Below are 18,983 nucleotides of genomic sequence, written 5' to 3'. Positions count from 1 at the left end.
ATGGTGGATGATGGATGTCATTTCAATTTCTCAGGGGTGATGTGGAGCCTTTTCAGCTCTTGAACTGTCTTCCTCCTCCTTTTTATCCCCAGATGTATTCAGTGGAGCCTTTTCTCAAGGGCAGCTTGCAAATCAGTGTTTGTGCAGCAGCCAGGGCCTAATGACAGATGATTTCACACCATTCTTCTCTCTCAGTCTCTCTAAATGTTACTTGAGGGAGTTCTTCATCTCAATGAATTGCAGTGCTTGGAGATGAATAGTTCTGTTATCCCATCTAATCCATAGCTCTCCAAATACAGGATTGTTTTAATCTGCATCTTCTCTTTTGCTAATAGTTCTGGCTGGCTGAGACACACTGGGCATTGCATTGTGTTGTTTGGAAGACTTTAACTTGTTTTCTGGTGTATTTTGTTAGCTTGCTTCTTGTGATTTCAGTTAATTTTCTCCTGTGGTGAATTTTGACTCCAGTGCTCCTATTCATCTATTTAATGCTGCTAAACACAAATCCTAAGAATAATTTTTCTCTGTGTTTGACAACTAGGCTGCTGCCTGGTTGTTCTGTAACTGTTGGTGCTGCTTAAGCTCATGAAGAATGGAAGAAAAAAATCTTAGCTTAAGTTATTTAGAAATGCAGAGTAACTGTTGTCCTAACTTGTGTCTCTGTTTTTTCTGCTTTCAGATTTTGGACCTGAACAGACTTTATTGCAATGATATCCATTCCATGGCTAAGAATTATGGAATTGAATCAGCCCTGAGGGTGATTATAAAGGAAATAAAAGATGTATTTGCTGTATATGGTAGGATTTCTTTGTATTTTTATAATCTTTAATAACATTAAGATAGGAAAATGCAGCCACACGCTTTCAGTTATGGTTTTGCATGATCTTTTCATTTATTTTAGGTTGTAGGTTTTCATTGTTTTAATTATTGTAGAGTCTTCTGTGAAGACCTTGCTAGTTAATTATTAGGTTTCTTTTAATCAGTAGGAAATAGGTGAGGTTGAATTTATTCCCCCTTCACAGAGTTCTTCCATTCTGGTATATCTTTTGCAAGCTGCAAGTTTCAGACCAATTAATTATTAATGTCTGAGGAAGCCAACTGTTAGACTTGTGCTGTGGCCCTGAGAAGAAGATCAACCTTGCCTCACTTTGCCTTTTTAATGATGGGAACCCAGGCTCCTGAGGTTTTATATCTTTCTTAAAACAGCTGCACTGCATTGTCTGAATGTTCTTCTCTCAGATGATTCAGAGAGCCCAGCCAGGGGAGGCTGCATGGCTTCATAGGCACTCACTGCAGTGGAGTCCTGCTGTGAAATAAACTATTGAAAATAGGGAAGATTAATACAGTGGGAATTTTAGCAAGCAGTTATAGCAAACAGATTTGCCAGCTGGCAGCCCAGAATGGTCTGACCTTCAAGTTGTTCAAGAACTGCTCAGTAAATGTTGACAGAGCTGGTAATGACCCCCATTACACTGAGTCCACAAGTGTTATTTAGGAATAAGTGCATTTTTTTTAGCCTGAACAGGGTTTGCTGTGAATGCCTGATGTCATGCACAGAGGACATCAGAGACTTTCTGACTCTGGGGCCCAGCTAATCCAGGCCACCAGGTGAGAGGCAGGAGCTCTGTCCCTCCCAGATGGATGGATGGATGTGGGATCCCCTTCTGTGCAAACAAAGATGGAGCAGACATTTGCTGATTTTATGCAGAGAAACTCTGCTGCCTTACAGCATTCTTGACATTGCAATTTCCCATTCCTTGCATTTCAGTTTGGAGAGACACTGTTTTGTATTAGAATGAGGTCTGCCTCTCTTGGAGATTTGAGGGGAGCAGTTAAACCAGAGACACACTGCCAGAAGAATGTTAATAGAGATGTTCTCCAAGCTGCTTGGATTCAAAGGCTTTATTTTAGTCTTGATTTGTTTAAAAAGCCCCACAGATTCAGCCCTTGAATGCTCTGATGATTGGTTTTCCTTGTGTTTTAAGGAATTGCAGTAGACCCTCGACACCTTTCACTTGTGGCAGATTACATGTGTTTTGAAGGAATTTACAAACCACTGAATCGCATTGGAATTCAGTCCAACTCCTCCCCTCTGCAGCAGATGACGTTTGAAACCAGCTACAAATTCTTGAAGGATGCAACAATGATGGGTAAATGGTTTAGTTTGAGATCTCTTGCTGCAGGATTTTACATATGCTTGGTTTCTGTCATAACTTTCCAATATTTTGAGTGATGCTTAATGGCATTAGAAAAAATGCCAGAGGCAGATATTTAAAATAAGCCCTTGCCTAGGAAAATGTTCCAGATGTTTTTAGTAAAATTCTGTCAGCTTAAATAAAGCCAGCTCCCACATGGAATCTGTGGGGTCTGTGACTCCTTTCTTTAAGAATTAGATGGGCATTTTTACAACAAACCTTAAGGTTGTTAAGATTTGTTATAGCTAAGCTTTATAACAGACCACTAAATCTGCCTTTTTCTGTCTCTACTATTAAAATTGTCTTCTCTACTTTGTTTTTGTGCCTGTATTATAACTTCCATATCTTTTCCAGCCTTGCTATTCAGCATTTTATTTTGAGAACAGACCTGGCTGTTACTCTGATTTAGCATTTTATCTTCACTTTTTCCTCTCAAACACAAAGAGTCAGACTCATTTGTCTAATAGTAGGTTTCTGGTGCCATTTGAGATTCCCAAGAGTATCCTTCTGCCTCAGTTGCCTCTCTGCAAGGTGTAGAGATCACAGGGCTGTGTGGATCATTTAGGATGTTTGGAGCAGCATTAGCCATCTACATTTAAGGCCTTCTATCAAAAAAACCTCATGCTTTAAGTCTGTCATTTGACAGCTTTTGTGATCTCAGCCTTTGGATAGTAATTACATCTCCCTTTTGCAAACAGACTTGGTTTCTGTCACTTGCCAGTCAGATGTTTGCTTTGCAGATGCTGCTGTGCTGTGTCCTTCCAGTTCCAAATGGGGACAGCTCCTGTCCTAAACTGCCTTGCACTGACAGCAGAAATACTTCTCTCACTGAATTCCTTTTTGCTAATGCTGTTTTATACCTTCTCTGGGAAGAAAGATTGGGTTTTAATTAATAGCATTGGTTATGAGTGACTTAATTAATCTGAAAATTGTGAAGGAAAAGTGTAAATCCAGAGTGAAATTAGAGAGAAGAGGATGTTTCTCACTCAGTTTCACCCTCTGGATTTTTGTTGTATCACATAGTGACTTAGACATTAAATCAGAGCAGTTTTTGCCAAGTGAAATGTAATGTATGGATAATACTATGAATGAAGACATTCAGTGAATGCTGACAGAAGGGCAGGGTGGCTTGGCTGGAACTGCACTGATTACAAGCAGAGGGAGTTAATGATTTCACCATGCTGGAAATCAGTCATAATGGGGATTGCAGCAGCCTGGATCTAATTTGCTTTAATGTAACTGATAACTTGATTGTACAGTTCAAGAGACACTGAGAGGGTGCCTGGGGCTGATGCCCTGAGCAGTGGGAAGCAGTAGGAAGGAAAGGAGCCCTGAGCAGTAGGAAGGAAAGGAGAAGGTTTGTGAGGACGTGCACAGCTGAGGTGAGCACAGGCTGCTCAGCAGGGCTCCTTGGGCAGGGAGCAAACTGCATCAGCAGAGAGATCCCTGGGCTGTTTGCTCAGAGAATGAGTCTTTGTTCACATCACATGAGCAAACAGGGCAGCACGACTGTCCTGTTTAACCATCTAACAAAGGGGCTTTTTTTTTCTTCAGCTGACACACATTTAGGAGCAGCTATTTAATTATCCAGCTGTGGCTGAGATCAGAGCAGTGAGCACATGCCATACACAGTGCTGTGTGTGTGCTCCTGCCCCCACCCCCTGCATGATGCAAGGCTGAGTACATTTTGCTCAGTGGAAGAAAGATAACCAGACTTAGCAGAAGTTTACCAATTTTATTTCCAATTTCCTACTGTGCTAATGATAAACTTGCAGCTTGCTGTAGTTAGGATGAATGAAAAGCAGCCTGAATGCTTACAAAAACAGTGGAAGTAAAACAATCCCAGCCAGACATGTCATCTGGAGTGCTTCCAAATTTCTGCGACACTATTTCGCTACAGTGAGTAACCACAAAATCAGAGGAATTCATGGAATGTCTCTCCAGTGAAAAGTTCTCTTCATATCTAGCCAGAGGGATTTAAAATACACATCAAAGGGATTCATGCTAACAAAGGAAAAAAGGCAGCAATGGCAAGGGAATCTTTCTGGTTTTGCCTCACATGTATTTTTTAGCGATCTTTTTAGTCACCAGGATGTGTTCACTGGAAGGTCAAATCTGTGTTCTCTTAGAGTTCAGACTGTTTTGTCTTTCCATGTGGAATCAGGAGGTTTTAGTAATGTGTGGCCTAATTATTTGCTTGCACCAAAGATGGGGCTGAGATAGTAGTTGTTGTAGGAGGATTAGAAAGAGTTCTGGCCTCTAAACTCCCAGAAATCCCAATTCAGTGTGAACAGCAGGTGGCAGAACCTTTCTGAACCTGGGGGTGCTGAACCAGATGGCCTCTTGCACATAACCCAAAACGATTTCTTTCCAGCACTGACCTTGGAGAATCCTTTGGGAACCTCCTGATAGGATTTTGTTTGAATTCTGTTGCAGGTGCCCACGATGAGCTGCGATCCCCTTCGGCCTGCCTGGTGGTTGGAAAGGTTGTCAAAGGAGGGACTGGCTTGTTTGACCTCAAGCAGCCCCTGACATAGAGTTCTGGTGGAAACTTAAGGATCAGGTTGAAATGTTCATCATGAGAGCTGCATGTGCTCCACAGGTACACAGTGGGGGCATGTGCTGTGTCTCCAGATGCCTTTCCTGTGCCAACAGGTTTCTTTATCTGGATACCCAATGAGCCTTATCTATTTAATGAGTATTTTGATCCAAAGAAACACTTATTTACAGTTCATCAATGTAAAAAAAATTAGGTTATTTGTTTACATAGAAAAGAATAAAGTGCAGGAGTCAGTCTGGGTCTCAGGCTGTGCAGCTGTTCTGGCAGGCAGAAGTGAAAGCAGAATCTGTTTATGCTGTCTGACTTCTGTGGGGCAGAATCCCATCAGGGTGGGTAGTGCCAGTTGCCACATGGTCATTAGCATGACAGATTTCCAGTACTGGAAATAACATTCCAGGCTGGCAGGTGGAGCTGGGCACTGCTGTGCTGAACCTCAGCACTGCACTGGAGCATTGTGCTCGAGGCATTTCCTCTCCTTTTGCTGCCCTTGGGTGCACTGACATGAGCTTGTATAAACTTCAGAGGATGCATTTTCCTATTCTGCTGCTTCATTTTATTAAGAAGAATGTGTCTGTGACACAGTTCTTAAACTTCTTTTAACTGAAGAGTAGAATTCAGGGTTTTCACAGTTTTTCCAATGCTCTTTTAAATTCTTTGGGTAGAATAGATCTCACACAGTGAGAGATTTGATTTTTGCTAAAGATTTATTCCTTAAATGCCAACATGAGCTGCTGTAGGAGTGCCTATGCAAAAGACTCATGTAAGAATTACCAAAACAGAGATTGTAAACTATTTTTGCTTAAATATTCTGTATCAAAGAGGATATTTAATAAAAGAAATTGCAAAGAAATGTTCTGAGTGCCATATTATGTGGTTGTTTACCAAGGGGAGTTCACTTTTGACTCTGCTGGCTGTTAAAATCATGTGACTCAGGGCTGTTTGCCACTCCTCAGAAATCAGACTCATTTATATATTCTATTTTAATCAGGATGCACTGCACACAAGTAGCTAAAGCTCTTAGGAGTTTGCTCACTGCCATCTAGACAAGGTTTCTAACAGATCTCAGTGCCTGATTATTCTCACTGGTACCTCTGCACCAGTGGGAGTGCCAGAGCAGAGGGAGGCACTTCCATGGGGCTGCACTGCAGGGGATCAGATCAGATAGTGGGCCCTGTTGATTTAGGATTGTGAAAGAGCCTCTCTGGAGTCCCTTGACTGACTCTGTTCTGCCTCAGCCCCTTAGAGCTGTGTCACATGTCCTGCCAATTGCACTGAAGCTTAACAAATGCCTTAACCCAGCAGGTGTCCAGTTTCACTTGGAAATCCCTGTGAAAGATTTCCTTGTGTCTCTCTCCAGTCTTAGCACCTGCTTTGTAGTTGTCAAAAACATCGTTCAGCAAAGAGTCATGGGAGATTCAGTTGGGTACAGTTTAGCAAACAGATGGGAAAGAACAAACGTTGTACAAAAAGGCTTTTACTTCCAGGTTACATCTGTACTGGTACAGACTGTTTGTTGAGGGATCCACAAAACATGTTCAGAGTCCTGCAGTGAGCAGCATCTCTGCCACATTTCCCATCTGGAGGATGGGAAAATCCTTGGTGCTCAGAACTGTTTGATTTAAATAACTCATTCATTCAAGTGAAGTGGTTACTCAGTGCTGCTCCCACTAACGCTGATGATTCCTTAGCTAAAGCCATTTGGAAAATGGCCTCAGGCTGTGGCAGGATGATCCAACTTTCCCTTTCAGTGTTGAGCTGCCTTTAAAATAGATCGGCATAGACCAGGATCCAAAACTTGATTCTGATTGTACTGAAATGTTGGCACAGACCAGAATCCAAAACCCAATTCTGATTGTACTGCAAGAATTGGCACTGTAGGAAAGTCTCAAATACAACATCTTAGATAGAAAAAATAAGTGGGAGGCTGTCCCTGTTCATGGGCAAAAGTGATGGGGGAGAAACGGCCTCAGATGAGAGGCGTATTTCCAAGGCTGGAGAAAGGTAGATATTTTGGCATATAAATGGGTTTATTTTATACTGTGAAGGAGAAGTAGCTGAGGTAGCAATTACTCTTAATCCCTGGTGTGAGCAGATTGGCTTGGGGATCATCTCAACTGCCCTTTCTGAGAAAGGAATTGGGGTTTGCTTAGAATTCATGTGTGTGCAGAAAACAGCTAGAAAAAAGTCCTGCTTCATGTGGTTAGGAAACTTTACCTTTTTTTCACATCCCATGAACCTCTGTTGCATCTGGATCTTTTATTTTTAAAGTCTGTTTTCCTCCTGGCACTCATTGCTCTCACAGTACAGTGCTTTTTGGAAAAGTGTGAACAACCTATCCCTAAACAGTGTGGAAAAAGGCTGCAGTACTGGCTGGGGCTCTTGCTGCTTTGTGATTATTTGCAACAGACAAATGAGAGTCACTTTTAGCATAAAGGACCCCAAAAAGTGAGCAGTAGATGAGATTTTGTAGAGAGGAGGAGATCATGATTGAAAGGCTGGAAGAAGGGAACCATCCCTTCTCTTGGCTGCTGCACTTCAGGGTGCCAGGATATCCCAATGCTGTGGAAACACAGGAGGAATGAAGGAAGAAAAAGCAACTTCCAAATTGTCTCCCCTTCTTTATGTCCATTAGTAATAGTAGTCAATCTGTCTGCAAAACTAAAGGGTATAAGCTTGAATGTGCACTCCAGGGATGGGCTGCTGAGTGTATGAACATATGAAAGCTGGGGAAGAGGATTTTTGAAAGCTGTAATTAGGAGAACTCAGAGTTACTCAAACAGAAAGAGAAAACAGTGATCCTCATCTGGTCCCATGTGCTTTGGCAAGGAGGGCATAAGCTGTGGGTTCTATCCTGCTGTACAGATGTGCCTGTGTGTCCTGTGCACACAGGCTGGGAGAGCTGGGACTGTGTTAGTCTGTAGAGGAGGTAGCTTTGGGAGCCCCTATAGCAGCCTTCCAGTACTTAACAGGGGGTGTGAATAAGGGAGAGTGATGTTTTACATGGGCAAAACCAAAAAGAGATTTACATTAAATGTAAGGGAGAAATTCCCTGTGAAGGTGGTGGGACCCTGGACCAGGCTGTCCAGAGAAGCTGTGGCTGCCCCATCCCTGGGAATGCTCAAGGCCAGGCTGAATGGGGATCTGAGCAGCCTGGTCTAGTGGAAGGGGTCCCTGCCCATGGCAAAGGGTTGGAGTGACACGAGCTTTAAGGTTCCTCCCAACCCAAACGATTCTGTGGTTCACACCCACTTGCAGATGCAGATTTGTTACCTTCAAGACAGAGATAACAAATGTTTTCAGTGTCTTGGTAACAGTGAATCAGCTTTTATTTGCTCAGGAGTTGGAATGCAAGCTATGTTCAAGTCCAATCAATCATAATAGAAGGCTTGTTTTTCTCAGTAAATGATTAAAAACTCCTAAATTGGGCAATGAGAATGAATACAAATAGGAATTCGTTCTTCTTTCATCTCAAAAAGCAAAGCTAAATATTAGAAGACAGGGAGCAGGAAAGTTTGTTTTCCCAGGTCACTGGTTCCCATGTTGCTGTGCTTGTGTAGGTCAGTAACCAGGCAGTGGCCACAACACAGCTCCCAGAGATCTTTAATCACTCAGAGCCTTTCTGGACAAACCACTTGATGCTTGCCAGTAAGTGCTGAAATCTGGAAGCAACCTCATCTGCTGAGGAATTTGCCAAGTGGGAGAGCATGTGGCAGCTCAGGGACACTTCCCACAAGGGCAGACTGTGGTGACCAGGCCGTGGCTGGCAGCAGGCAGAGGAAGCCAGGACAAAAATCTTTCTCTGGGATTAGGTCAGATGGGAGAATCTGCGAGGAACTGCCTTTAAGGGCTGAGATCCAAAAAGTGGTTTGAAGGTTCTGGAGCTGAAAGTGGCAGTCTTGGCCTTTGGGGTGGATGTGAAAGGGTGGGGGAGAATCAGCTCTGCTTCCCACAGCTTCCTGCATGGCAACCAACTCCCTCAGGCAGAGGGGAACAGCAGGAACTTTGTGCCTCATCAGTCCCTGCTTTGCTTTGCTGTTTTTTATAGAATGGATAAAATGATGCTTCAACCTAAAGACCCCTGAATTTTGCTTTGTTTTGTGGATAATACAATTAAAAGAGAGCAAAGGTGAGTTCTTTGACAGTGCACCCAGGGAACAGTGACCTGTGTCTGGTCATGCCTGTGAGCCCAGGCAGTCACTGAGGACACAGGAGCCCTGCTCTGGGCTCTCTGCAGTGCCCTGAGGGGCTTCAAACCCCCCTCCTGAGTGCACTAACCACCAGTACAGGAAAATTTCCATTTTCTTGCTCCAAAACTCCTTGCTGCTGCTGGAAATAACATGCTGTTCAAGGGACAAGGGCAGAAGGAGGTCAGCTCCATTCCCAGAGGAAGAAAGGGGAAGCTAGGGCTTTCTTGGAAGACCAGAGAAACCTTTCTCCTTGTGTTTGTGCAGCCTCATGCAGAAGGGTGGAGAGAAATCCTGCCTCAAAACAGTACTGCAATTAGGTCTTTTCCAGGATTCAGGGCATTTTCCTGTGATGAGAAAGACAGGGCTGGTAAGTCCTCAGGGATAAGAGAGTAATGAAGCTCTGTGGGTACTATAACTCTCCTGTGAGGTAACCCCCCAGCTCCTTCAGCATTGTCTTTCCATATTAATTCTGATTTACAGAGCAATACAGGTTTGAGGAGGCCTGAAGATGCTCCCAGTGGGAATTGAACACCAGTACTGTGATATCCAATCCTGGATGCTGAGCTGGAGACCCACAGGGGTGCAGTGGGGTGCTCCAAGGGCTGTAGGGTGGGAAATGAAGGGTGGGAATTCCCAGTACCTACAGAGCCCTGCTGGCTGCAGGGTCAAAGAGCAGCTGAGCAGCATTTTTCAGAATGCAGAATTGATCAGGGAGGCATCATTAGAGCATCCTCCATGAGGCCTGCACTGCTGAGCTGAGCTGTCAGCCAGAGCCATCCCAGTCTGCTCCTGCTCCTGTTACACTGGATGCCACACAGCCAGGATTAAGCAAGCTGCTCATTAATGATGTTTTACAGTTTCCTGGCTTAGATCCCTCCACAGAGCTGACTGTCCAAACTGGCCTGGAAAAGTTCTAGGTCTGATCACAGAGATGGAGAGGATGTAGAGCTGTTCCTGTTTTCCTAGGGGCAGTGTGCCCTGCCAGCTTTGGGAAGATAAATGATCCCCCTCAGTGGAGCTGCTTGGGGTCTGCTGGGGCTCATGGCTTGGTCTGTAGTAAAACTGCTGCTGTTGTTTGGGTTTTGGAGCCCTGCCTGGCACTACAGACAGAATAACGAGTGATCAAGATGTAACAGTGGAACAGTAATGCAAACTGCAATAAATACAGAGATGCATTATTAATGGGACATTAAAACCAAACGGGCAAGTAGAGCAAATTGTATGCTGGCAGCACAACAGCTCTGCAGAAAAATCCCAGGGCTGTCCCTTGAAAAAAAATAAAAATCAATGCTCTGTGCAGCATTTCAATACAGGGTTCTTCTGCTTTCTGATATACTGTATTTGCTCTGCCTGGGAGCTGGGGTTACTTCTGGAAGATGCAGAATTTGAGATGCATTTTAGCCCCAGCAGCCTCCTGAGTGTAAATAAGGCTACAAACCAGAGCAGTGCCCTCAGCCTGCCACAGAAATCAACTGTGATTTAATGGATCTTTAATTTTGGGTTAAGCTAGAGAAGTGGATTTTACAGGAGTGGAAAGACAGCAGAATCTGAATTACTGCTTTTGTAAAGCTCAGGCAGGAGTTTGAGGCTGGACCCAGACTGGTACCAAGAGGGGCAGTAGCAGGAAGGACCCATTTCAACCTCTCTTTGCATAAACACCAGCACTGGGGACAAATTTATGTAATTTTATAGTAACTGAAGTATTCATTTCTCTGGGTCTGGATTGAAGGCACTTGAGACAGTAGTTCATGTTCAGACTCAGGTGTTTGTTATTTCTTATCAGTAAAACAGTCTCACAACCATGAGTTCTGCAGCTTTTCATTAGAAGGCACAAAATGGCCAACAATCTCTTGTTACAAGGGCTTTTAAGACTAAACTATCCAATTAAGAAGTGACACCTGGATTATTTTCCTTTTAACCCAATAACTGATACCACAGAGCCCACAATGCAGACTCTTCTGCCCAATTACAAAATGCCACCCAAACCCAGGAAGAAGAAGGAAGAAGAAGCATGAAGAAGAAACCCAGGATGACACCCTGTGTCCTCCATCTTGCTTCCATCCACAACATACTAAAAATCCCAAAACCTAAATTTCCCACCAAGTGATACACCTACACTACTCTCTATAATCTGTTTCACACTTTTGTGGATTCCAGTCTATCTTGAAGTCTGGGAAACTTTCTCCATGAATGAGGGTGAAAGTCAGTGCTGCCCTGGGGGTCAGGGCACCCCAGAGCAGACAGAGAAACATTCCCTGGGTGCCCTGGGTTTCCACACTGAAGCTCAGGAAGAAACTCTTGGCTTTGCCTCATGTTTTGGGGCTGGTCCAGAGCTCTGGGGAGGAAAGAGCTGCTGAAACAGCTGTTTTAAGGTGCTGATGCTTCCACACCTCTACCCACCATGCTACAGATCTGCTCAGTTATCTCTGGTACAGCCAGATCATGACAAACTCATCTTCCTCCATCAGAGACTGAGATCATGCCCATGGGTGTGCTCCAGCTGAACAGGCCAGCAGCAGCTGGGTGACACAAAGCATGTGGTGGGAGCACAGAGAGGATTTACCCCTTTACCTTCACCACAGGGCTCTCACTGACCCAGCTCTTTGCCACCACGTGGCTTCAGATCTCTCTGTTGGCCCCTGGAAGCCAAGTCCTGCCCAGGCAGTGCTTTTAGAGTCCCTCTCTCAGCATTACCTTCCACTTGCAGAGGTTTCATAGGTGTGGCTTTGGCTGGCACAAACAGCTCTTGCAGCTCAGTGTCCAGCCAGGTCAAATGTAACCATGTCCAGTTTAACTGCATTTCCCTGCTGTATTCCTGGCACCCCAGTTTCCCAAAAGCCTCGCCCTTGCTTGGTGGTGATAATCCTTTCCAGAAAGCCATGACAGGGCTACCACTGCTGTGATTCATGTCCAGGCTGCTGCTCTGGGCAGGGCGAGTGCTGTGCCCTGTGCTGCTGCCAGGGAGGGCACAGGTCACTGCTGCCTTCCCCTTGTGCTGCCCCAAAGCTTCCCCCTCTCTTATCAACACTGAAACCTGTCCCTCCCTTTGTGTCAAATTCAAGGAACTGAAATTAGTTTGGTTTTCTTTTTTTTTTTTTTCTGTTTCCTGCCAACATCTGTCCTACCAAACTGTTTTCATACTAAGCTATTTATGAGAATGAGTCTGCTCATTCATTTTGGGATCAAATGGGAGACCTGCATGGAGAGTGAATGACTGATGGCACATCCACCTGGTCAGGCCATGGAATGTAAAGCCAGGCTGGGATTCATCCATTGCAGCTAATCCCAACATTACAGCCCTGGGGTCTGTGTTTCCCAGGACCCCTCTGACTGTGACTCCAAGTTGGTGGCTGGGTTTAATTCCACACAGTCCTACAAAGCCATGTGAGGCAGATATTTTATCCTCCTGGGATTCATGGGTATTCTTTTAAAGGAAATGTTCAAAATGAATCATAGAATCATTTAGGTTGGAAAAGACTTCCAAGATCATCGAGTGCAACCCTTGACCTTTTCTATTTTTTCTCAGCTTAGATGACTCCTGTGGTGGTAACAGTCATGAATTTATATTATGTGGTATTGGGGGAAATCTCTCTGAGTTTTAATTCCTTGAAAATGTTTGGGATTTTTTTTTTTGAAAGAAGTTTCATACTGTGATGTTTGCCATTAAGGACTTCACCATAAGAACCCAGATCATTAAAGGCAGAAAACAAAGTAAACTCAAAAGATGTTACCTTTAAGGAATATTATGGTATCAGGTAGGCTCAGAATATGAGTATCTGAGATCATTAATAATAAAAAGAAGCTAACACTTCATTTAATTAGTAGTGAAGACCTTGGAAAATTGAAGGTGAATGAACATAAGAACTAATGATCTGAGTTTCTGACAGGCAAACCAGAAAACCTCTTTTCAATGGAAAGATGGAAATCCAGATACCATAGGCTTTCAAGACACAAAAGATCAAACCATCAAGTGGGTTTCTAGCCATGGGTACATGAGGTAGGCTGTGTCCTGAGCACTTTTGTGGCCACCAACCTCCTGCTGACAGTTTTGACCAAGAGGTTTTGCCACCCGTGTCCTTTCTAAGCCACCCCACCCCGTCACCACTCTTCTGGTTGGTGGGAGCTGCCAGGAAGGTGCCTTTCCCAGGTAAGGATTACTGTTTTCCTGCTTGGAAAATCTGCTGCTGAAGATGTGAAGGGCAAATGCTGGCCCATCATGGTGAAGAAAGTCAATGTCCACCCTCTCCAAACTCCCCTGCACTGCTGGGTGAGCCTGGCTCCCCCAGCCCTCAAAAAATGGCCAGGCCTTTGTACCCAGTGTGAGATGAGAGAGTTAATTATTACTTTCTAGAACAAAATGTGAGACCCAGAGGTGAGGTTTTACTGTCTGGGATAAATCAATACATGGAATTTGCTTTGGTAACATCAGAAAGGGCTGGTAGTCAACACAGCTCTCACAGCATCAGCCAGAGAGGGGCCAGCAAAGGCTGAGACACCCTGAATTCCCCACCACCCTCAGTCCTGCTGCCTCTGCAGCTTCTCTAGTGTCCCCCTTGAAACATTTCTGGCTGCATCCCCATCCTTCCCACCACCTCTCAGCATGTTACCCATGACTCAGGCATCACCTCCAATGGTGCCTGTCTCCCATTTCTGGGCTGTGAGTCAACACGTGCTGAGGATATCACAGATGTGCAGCTGATTGTCCTGCTGCTGATTTGGCCCTCACTACTTTTCATTAATTAAACCCCCAAACCTGCACTCCTTTGTCAGAGCTGTCTAAAATCACTTCCTAGGCCTAAAACATGCCAGGACTGGGGACAGGACAAGGCTTGCAGAGGCTGTTTTTGAAGAAAAATCAAACTTTAAAATAAAAAAATGTGATGAGGATTTGATACTTGCTTAATCCAGGGCTTAAATGCCAGTGCTGAGTTGGGGCACAACATGGGTGGTGCACAGCTGGGAGGAAGAAGGGGAAGCTGAAGGGCAGGAGAGTAGCTTTAGAAAGGGCTTCCTGCTTTCATTTCCTCACTACTGGTCTGGATCCTAATACAAGCATCTGCTGTGTTAACCTATATAATATAATATAATATAATATAATATAATATAATATAATATAATATAATATAATATAATATAATATAATATAATATAATATAATATAAGTTATATATATAAGTTATATATATAACTTATATATATAACTTATATATATATATATATATATATAAAATTAAAAAATATTCTTTCAGTTGTGCCTTAGGCAGGATTTCACCCTGCTAAACCCAGCTGCAGTGAGCAGGGGTTTGATCAGAGCCAGCCCAAACCCACCACCTTGCTTTGCAGGCAGTGTGGCCAACTGAGCAGAGCAAAGGGCAGGAGGGCAGCAGAGCTGCTTCTTCTCCTCCCCTCTGTGGAGGTGTGTGCAGGACAGCAGTGCCCCAGTGCTGGTCACACCCTGACAGTGGCTTGAGATGTCCCCATGTGTGGCAGGCTTCCTTGGAGAGGGACTCCACAGTTTTAAATAACACCTACTCCTTCCCAGCACAGCTCATGAAAAAGAATCCCAGAATCATGGAAAGGTTTGGGTTGGAAGGGGCCATTAAAGATGACCTAGTCCAAACCCCACACTAAGCAGGGACATTCTCAACTAGGCCAGGTTGCTCAGAGCCCTGTCCTACCTGACCTTGAATGTTTCTGAGGATAGGGCATCCACCATCCTTCTTGGCAACCCGTGCCAGGGTTTTACCACCTTCATTGTAAAAAATTTTCTTCCTTATATCTAATGCAAATTGACCCTCTTTTAGTTTAAAACAATTACCATTACCCCCTGTCCTATCAATGGGGACACTGCCAGTAGCTAACTTTAATTAAATATTGTATGCAAAGCTGACAACAAATTACAAATCAGCAGGCAGATTTTGAAGCTCTCCTCACTCCTCAGGAACAGTCCCTAATTGCACAAAGCTTTGCAAGCACTTTGCTTCCTCTTCCTATTCCACCCTGTTTTCTTGCTCTCCATCATGCTCTGCTCCCCTGTTTTGCTCCAGGGAGCAGGTAGGAGAAGTAGGAGGCAGCTGAGAATTTCTCCAGGGACACTTCATGGTTGGATTCTGCCAGGTGCCAGCTCTGAAACACCAGGCAGTTTGCACTTAGGCTCAGAAATATAGTGAGGACAATGATGGGCTAATTGTACTGCACTGTGCTATTTTTAAAAGTCCTGCCCCTAAGCTGAGACACAAACCCTTTTTTATGGCTCTTAGAAGAGACACTGTGTTCTCATGGATCCTTCCTCTTTTTAAAATTAACTATTTTAAAATTCTCAATGTGGTCCCTTTTTGTTAGCAAAAGCATAACAGGTTATCTCCAAACTATGGTCTAAATGTATGTATGTGTGCTTATATATGTATGTCAATATCCATATTTTTTGATGCATCCCTTCAACTTTTCATGAAAGATGGAGATGCAAATAATATTCCTGAGGAAATCAGAATAGAAGCACTGGACCCAGTGATCCAGCTTTAAACAAACTGCAGCTCCGAGCATGCATACAATTATGCATATAAATACAAATAAACAAAAGACTTCCCAGTAATGAAGAAGTTAATCACAGTGATTTATTTGCAGAGCAATAACTCTATGCAAATAATCTCAAAATTTGCCTGGACACCTGTCAGCTCAATTGCTTTGACACTGTGTGCAGCAAGGCAGTTTATTCATGGTGCAAGTCTGGGAATGAGCAATTGTGAAGCACCTGAGACTGATTTCCTCATGGCACTGCACATGTGGATGCCTTTAAATCCAGTTTGACTAAGGGGCAAAGGAGGAATTTCCTTGGAGAGTCTAATGCTGTGGCTTTTCTGGCTCTGCTAAGGATGGAAAACCAGAGCTTTGCATTGGAAAAGACACATCTGAGTGATGGAAAGCTATGGAAAATGTGATTCATGATGAAGTTTAAACATTGCAGCTGGAAAGTTTGGCTGGGTGTGGAGAACAAGATGATCCAACCACCAAGAGAGGAGAGATAAAATCACCCAGAGTATTTTTCCCAAACACTTATTTGGCTGAGAATTCAAAATCACCAGTTCTGGGTTAATGTTTAATTATTGACTATCTATAAGGAAAGGCTCCTTCTCTGGTGTATCTGCATTCAGTGGAGAAACACACACCTGAAAAATCATGCAAAATTTGACCTGGGATATTCTGGCTTCCCTCCCCATTTCCAGGTTTGATATGAAATGCCCAGCCAGAGGCTGATGGGTGCACCATGGCAACAACCTCTCACTTCCCCTGCAGCTCATTCATACTTTGGCCCAAGTGTCAGGTGAATGATTTCCCAAATTCCCAGTCCTTTCCCACCCATATTTTTAACAGCTGCTGAGCACATGGAACTTGATCCTTGCTGTTTGAACATCCTCCACCCCAGCAGCAGCACCAGGGCTCTCACCCAGACACCGCAGGCTTTGCCTTTGGAGGAGCTTGGCAAGAAACAGCTTTACTCACATAAAAGGAAACCATTTCACACCCAGCAACCATTAAACCAAGGAAATCCTTGCCACAAGATCTGTCAGTGGTGAAAATTCTGAAGGGGTTTAAGAAGAGATTAGGCCAGTTCATAGAGGGCAGGGCTCCCAGGAGCTGTGGGGCCCGCAGGCCTGGTTACCTCAGCCTCTGCTTCAGGAAATCTTTCCATCACTTATGGCCAAGATCTGGGAAATAATAACAGAGAAAGGATCACCCTCACCCTGCTCTGTTTTTTAGTGCTGGAAATTATACTGAGCTATGGACATTTTTGACTAGACCCAGAGTAGGTATTTTTCTGGGGTTGCCAGATGAAACCCTGTGCCTGAGCCAGTTGTGTGTGGCTGTTTGAAGCTGTGGTGAGGAGACTTCAGGCTGATTTTATGGTGGCATTTTACAATTGTTTGATGCTGGCACAATTAACTGGTTCAGGGCAATATCATTTCACCCAATACACACCAACAAGAGTTTCCATTTTATAACACTGCACAACATCATCTGCACAACAGTGGTGTCAGGGAGCTGCTCCTGCCACACCTTAACCAAGCCCAATGCAGTCCCACCACAAAAACACCAAATCTTTTAAGTCATGAGGTTGTTTCAATATTTTCTTTATCTTTTCTCAGTCTCTGGCCATTGACACTGGCAGTGTTGAAACACAAGGAACTGTATCTTTGCTCAGTGGTTTTGGCTCCCAAACTGCTACAGGTCTCGGGGAAGATGAGCTTTCAGAAGGATGTCTCTGTGCTGTGATGCACTGCCTTGCTCTCCCTTTCTGTTTCTGGGGAACATGACCATGCTACAGACCCTTGTAGCCAGCCATGGGCTTTTCCTGGTTTTCTGAGCCTGCCCCTTTGATTTTGCCTTGCCCCAGGGTTAAGTGCAGCCTGTTATTTCACTGACTTCTTTGTCCAGACTGCTGGGTTGGGAGATAAGAGCCCCAGAGTTTCTGCCCAGTGGTCCTCACATCTTCTCTTTTTCATCACCCTCATCTCCTTTCTGGCAGGTTTAGCTACTCAGAAATGCCATTGCCATAGTTAGTCCTGGCTTGCGGCAGGAGGTGGAAAAAATGGTCTCTCCCTTTCCTTCAGTCTGCACTATTATCCTTCCTATTTAGGTTCCATGGTTGGGGTGCAGGGCTATCCCTTGCAGTGGAGAGCTGAATTTAGAGTAAGCACCATGTGATGCTCCTCCCTGCCTCTGGATCCACCAGCATCCAGTGCAGTGCAGGTGATTCTGGAAGTGCTTTCCTCTACATCCCCTTCTCAACGGCCATAAGGCTCCTTCAGGCTTCAGGTCTGACCCTCACCAGGTAACTGTGCCATCAGGATGTTGGCAGTGTACAAAGCAGGGAGGTTCTTGATTCAAAAGGGTCCTGGTGGAGCCAGCTGAGGGCTGTGCAGAGTTACAGGCTGGTGCTAATGCTGCTGACTCTGTGGCTGCTGGCAACACCTCCAGCAAGCTTCCCCTCAGAAACAAGGAGACCAAACCCAGCCAGGTGGGAGTCTAAGGAAGCATGGTGGAAAAAACTGCTCTCAAATTCAGCTCAATAAATTCCCAGCACATATGTATACTCCAGCACAGCTGTTCTTAAAAAAACCATAAATTTAGACCATCTGATATCTGGCCATAAAAAATGATGAATTGATGACTGAGTGAATTATTTTGCTGTTTCATCCTATGTGGACTCTGATCTACATTAACGAAACCAGTCGGTGCAAGTTTTATAAATTGTTTTTAAATTGACCTAATTAAAGCAGTAAGAGTACATGATGGAGATGTACTTAACCCAATTTAACCCTTCCTAAATCAATTACACTAGAATTCAGTAATTTGCAGGCAGAAGCTATAACAATTTAAGAAAGATTTGGAACAGGTTAAGAACCCTTGTAGTGCAGGAGAACACATTGGTGCACACCACCCATGGCTATAGCTGCAAATATCACCTGAGCTTCCCATCTGAGTTAGTCCAGATTCAGCTCACCCCATTTCTTCTGCTGCTCTTTCTTTATCACTAAAGTGGTCTTTAGCACTTTAATGAAGGGCTTGCTTTTTTCTTCTCCCTGAAAGGAGAGAAGGAGTGAAAGTATATCAATGTTTTTATCATTTTAAGCAATGCTGCCATCCCTGACCAGTAATTGGTGTTGTTAAAGATAATCAGTAAAGTCAAAATTATCATTACATGGCAGTGAGTGGGCAGGATGGGAGAGTGCCCTCCAAACCACCAAGACGTCATTAATTAGGGTTTAATAAGTACATTTGCTGAGGGATGCATGTGACTTACAGAAGATGAGGTTGAACAGGTGGGGAAATCTTTGTTGTGTTGCTCTACCCCTCTGGAAGTGGCAACCTGGTCACTCATTGCCTCCTTGTTCCTTTGATGAACTGAATTCTTCTCCAACTGGTCCATAAAGGCACCACCTTCAGCTCCCTCCTGGCCTCTTCCCAGCCAAGTATTAACTCTCTCTTCCAGAAATCAGGAAGCTAAACATAAATCCAAATGAGAGGGAGAAGTAGAAAAGC

General features: G+C 44.1%; 1 protein-coding gene across 2 annotated transcripts in view; it reads left to right on the top strand.

Annotated features, from left to right (window-relative positions):
• The window catches only part of POLR1A (RNA polymerase I subunit A), a 33,621-nt gene extending 28,016 nt beyond the window's left edge, over positions 1–5,605 (top strand). For both annotated transcript variants that reach the window (XM_054632958.2, XM_077177846.1), the window contains exons 32-34: positions 680–797; positions 1,986–2,150; positions 4,632–5,605. In XM_054632958.2, the coding sequence (XP_054488933.2) occupies positions 680–797; positions 1,986–2,150; positions 4,632–4,732 (384 nt within the window). In that variant the 3' untranslated portion in view covers positions 4,733–5,605. The remainder of the gene's footprint in view (positions 1–679; positions 798–1,985; positions 2,151–4,631) is intronic.
• Positions 5,606–18,983: the final 13,378 nt, after the last annotated feature.

This window comes from Agelaius phoeniceus, chromosome 4 (genome assembly GCF_051311805.1).
Source record: "Agelaius phoeniceus isolate bAgePho1 chromosome 4, bAgePho1.hap1, whole genome shotgun sequence".
NCBI lineage: Eukaryota > Metazoa > Chordata > Aves > Passeriformes > Icteridae > Agelaius > Agelaius phoeniceus.
This window is presented reverse-complemented; position numbering and strand designations above follow the sequence as displayed.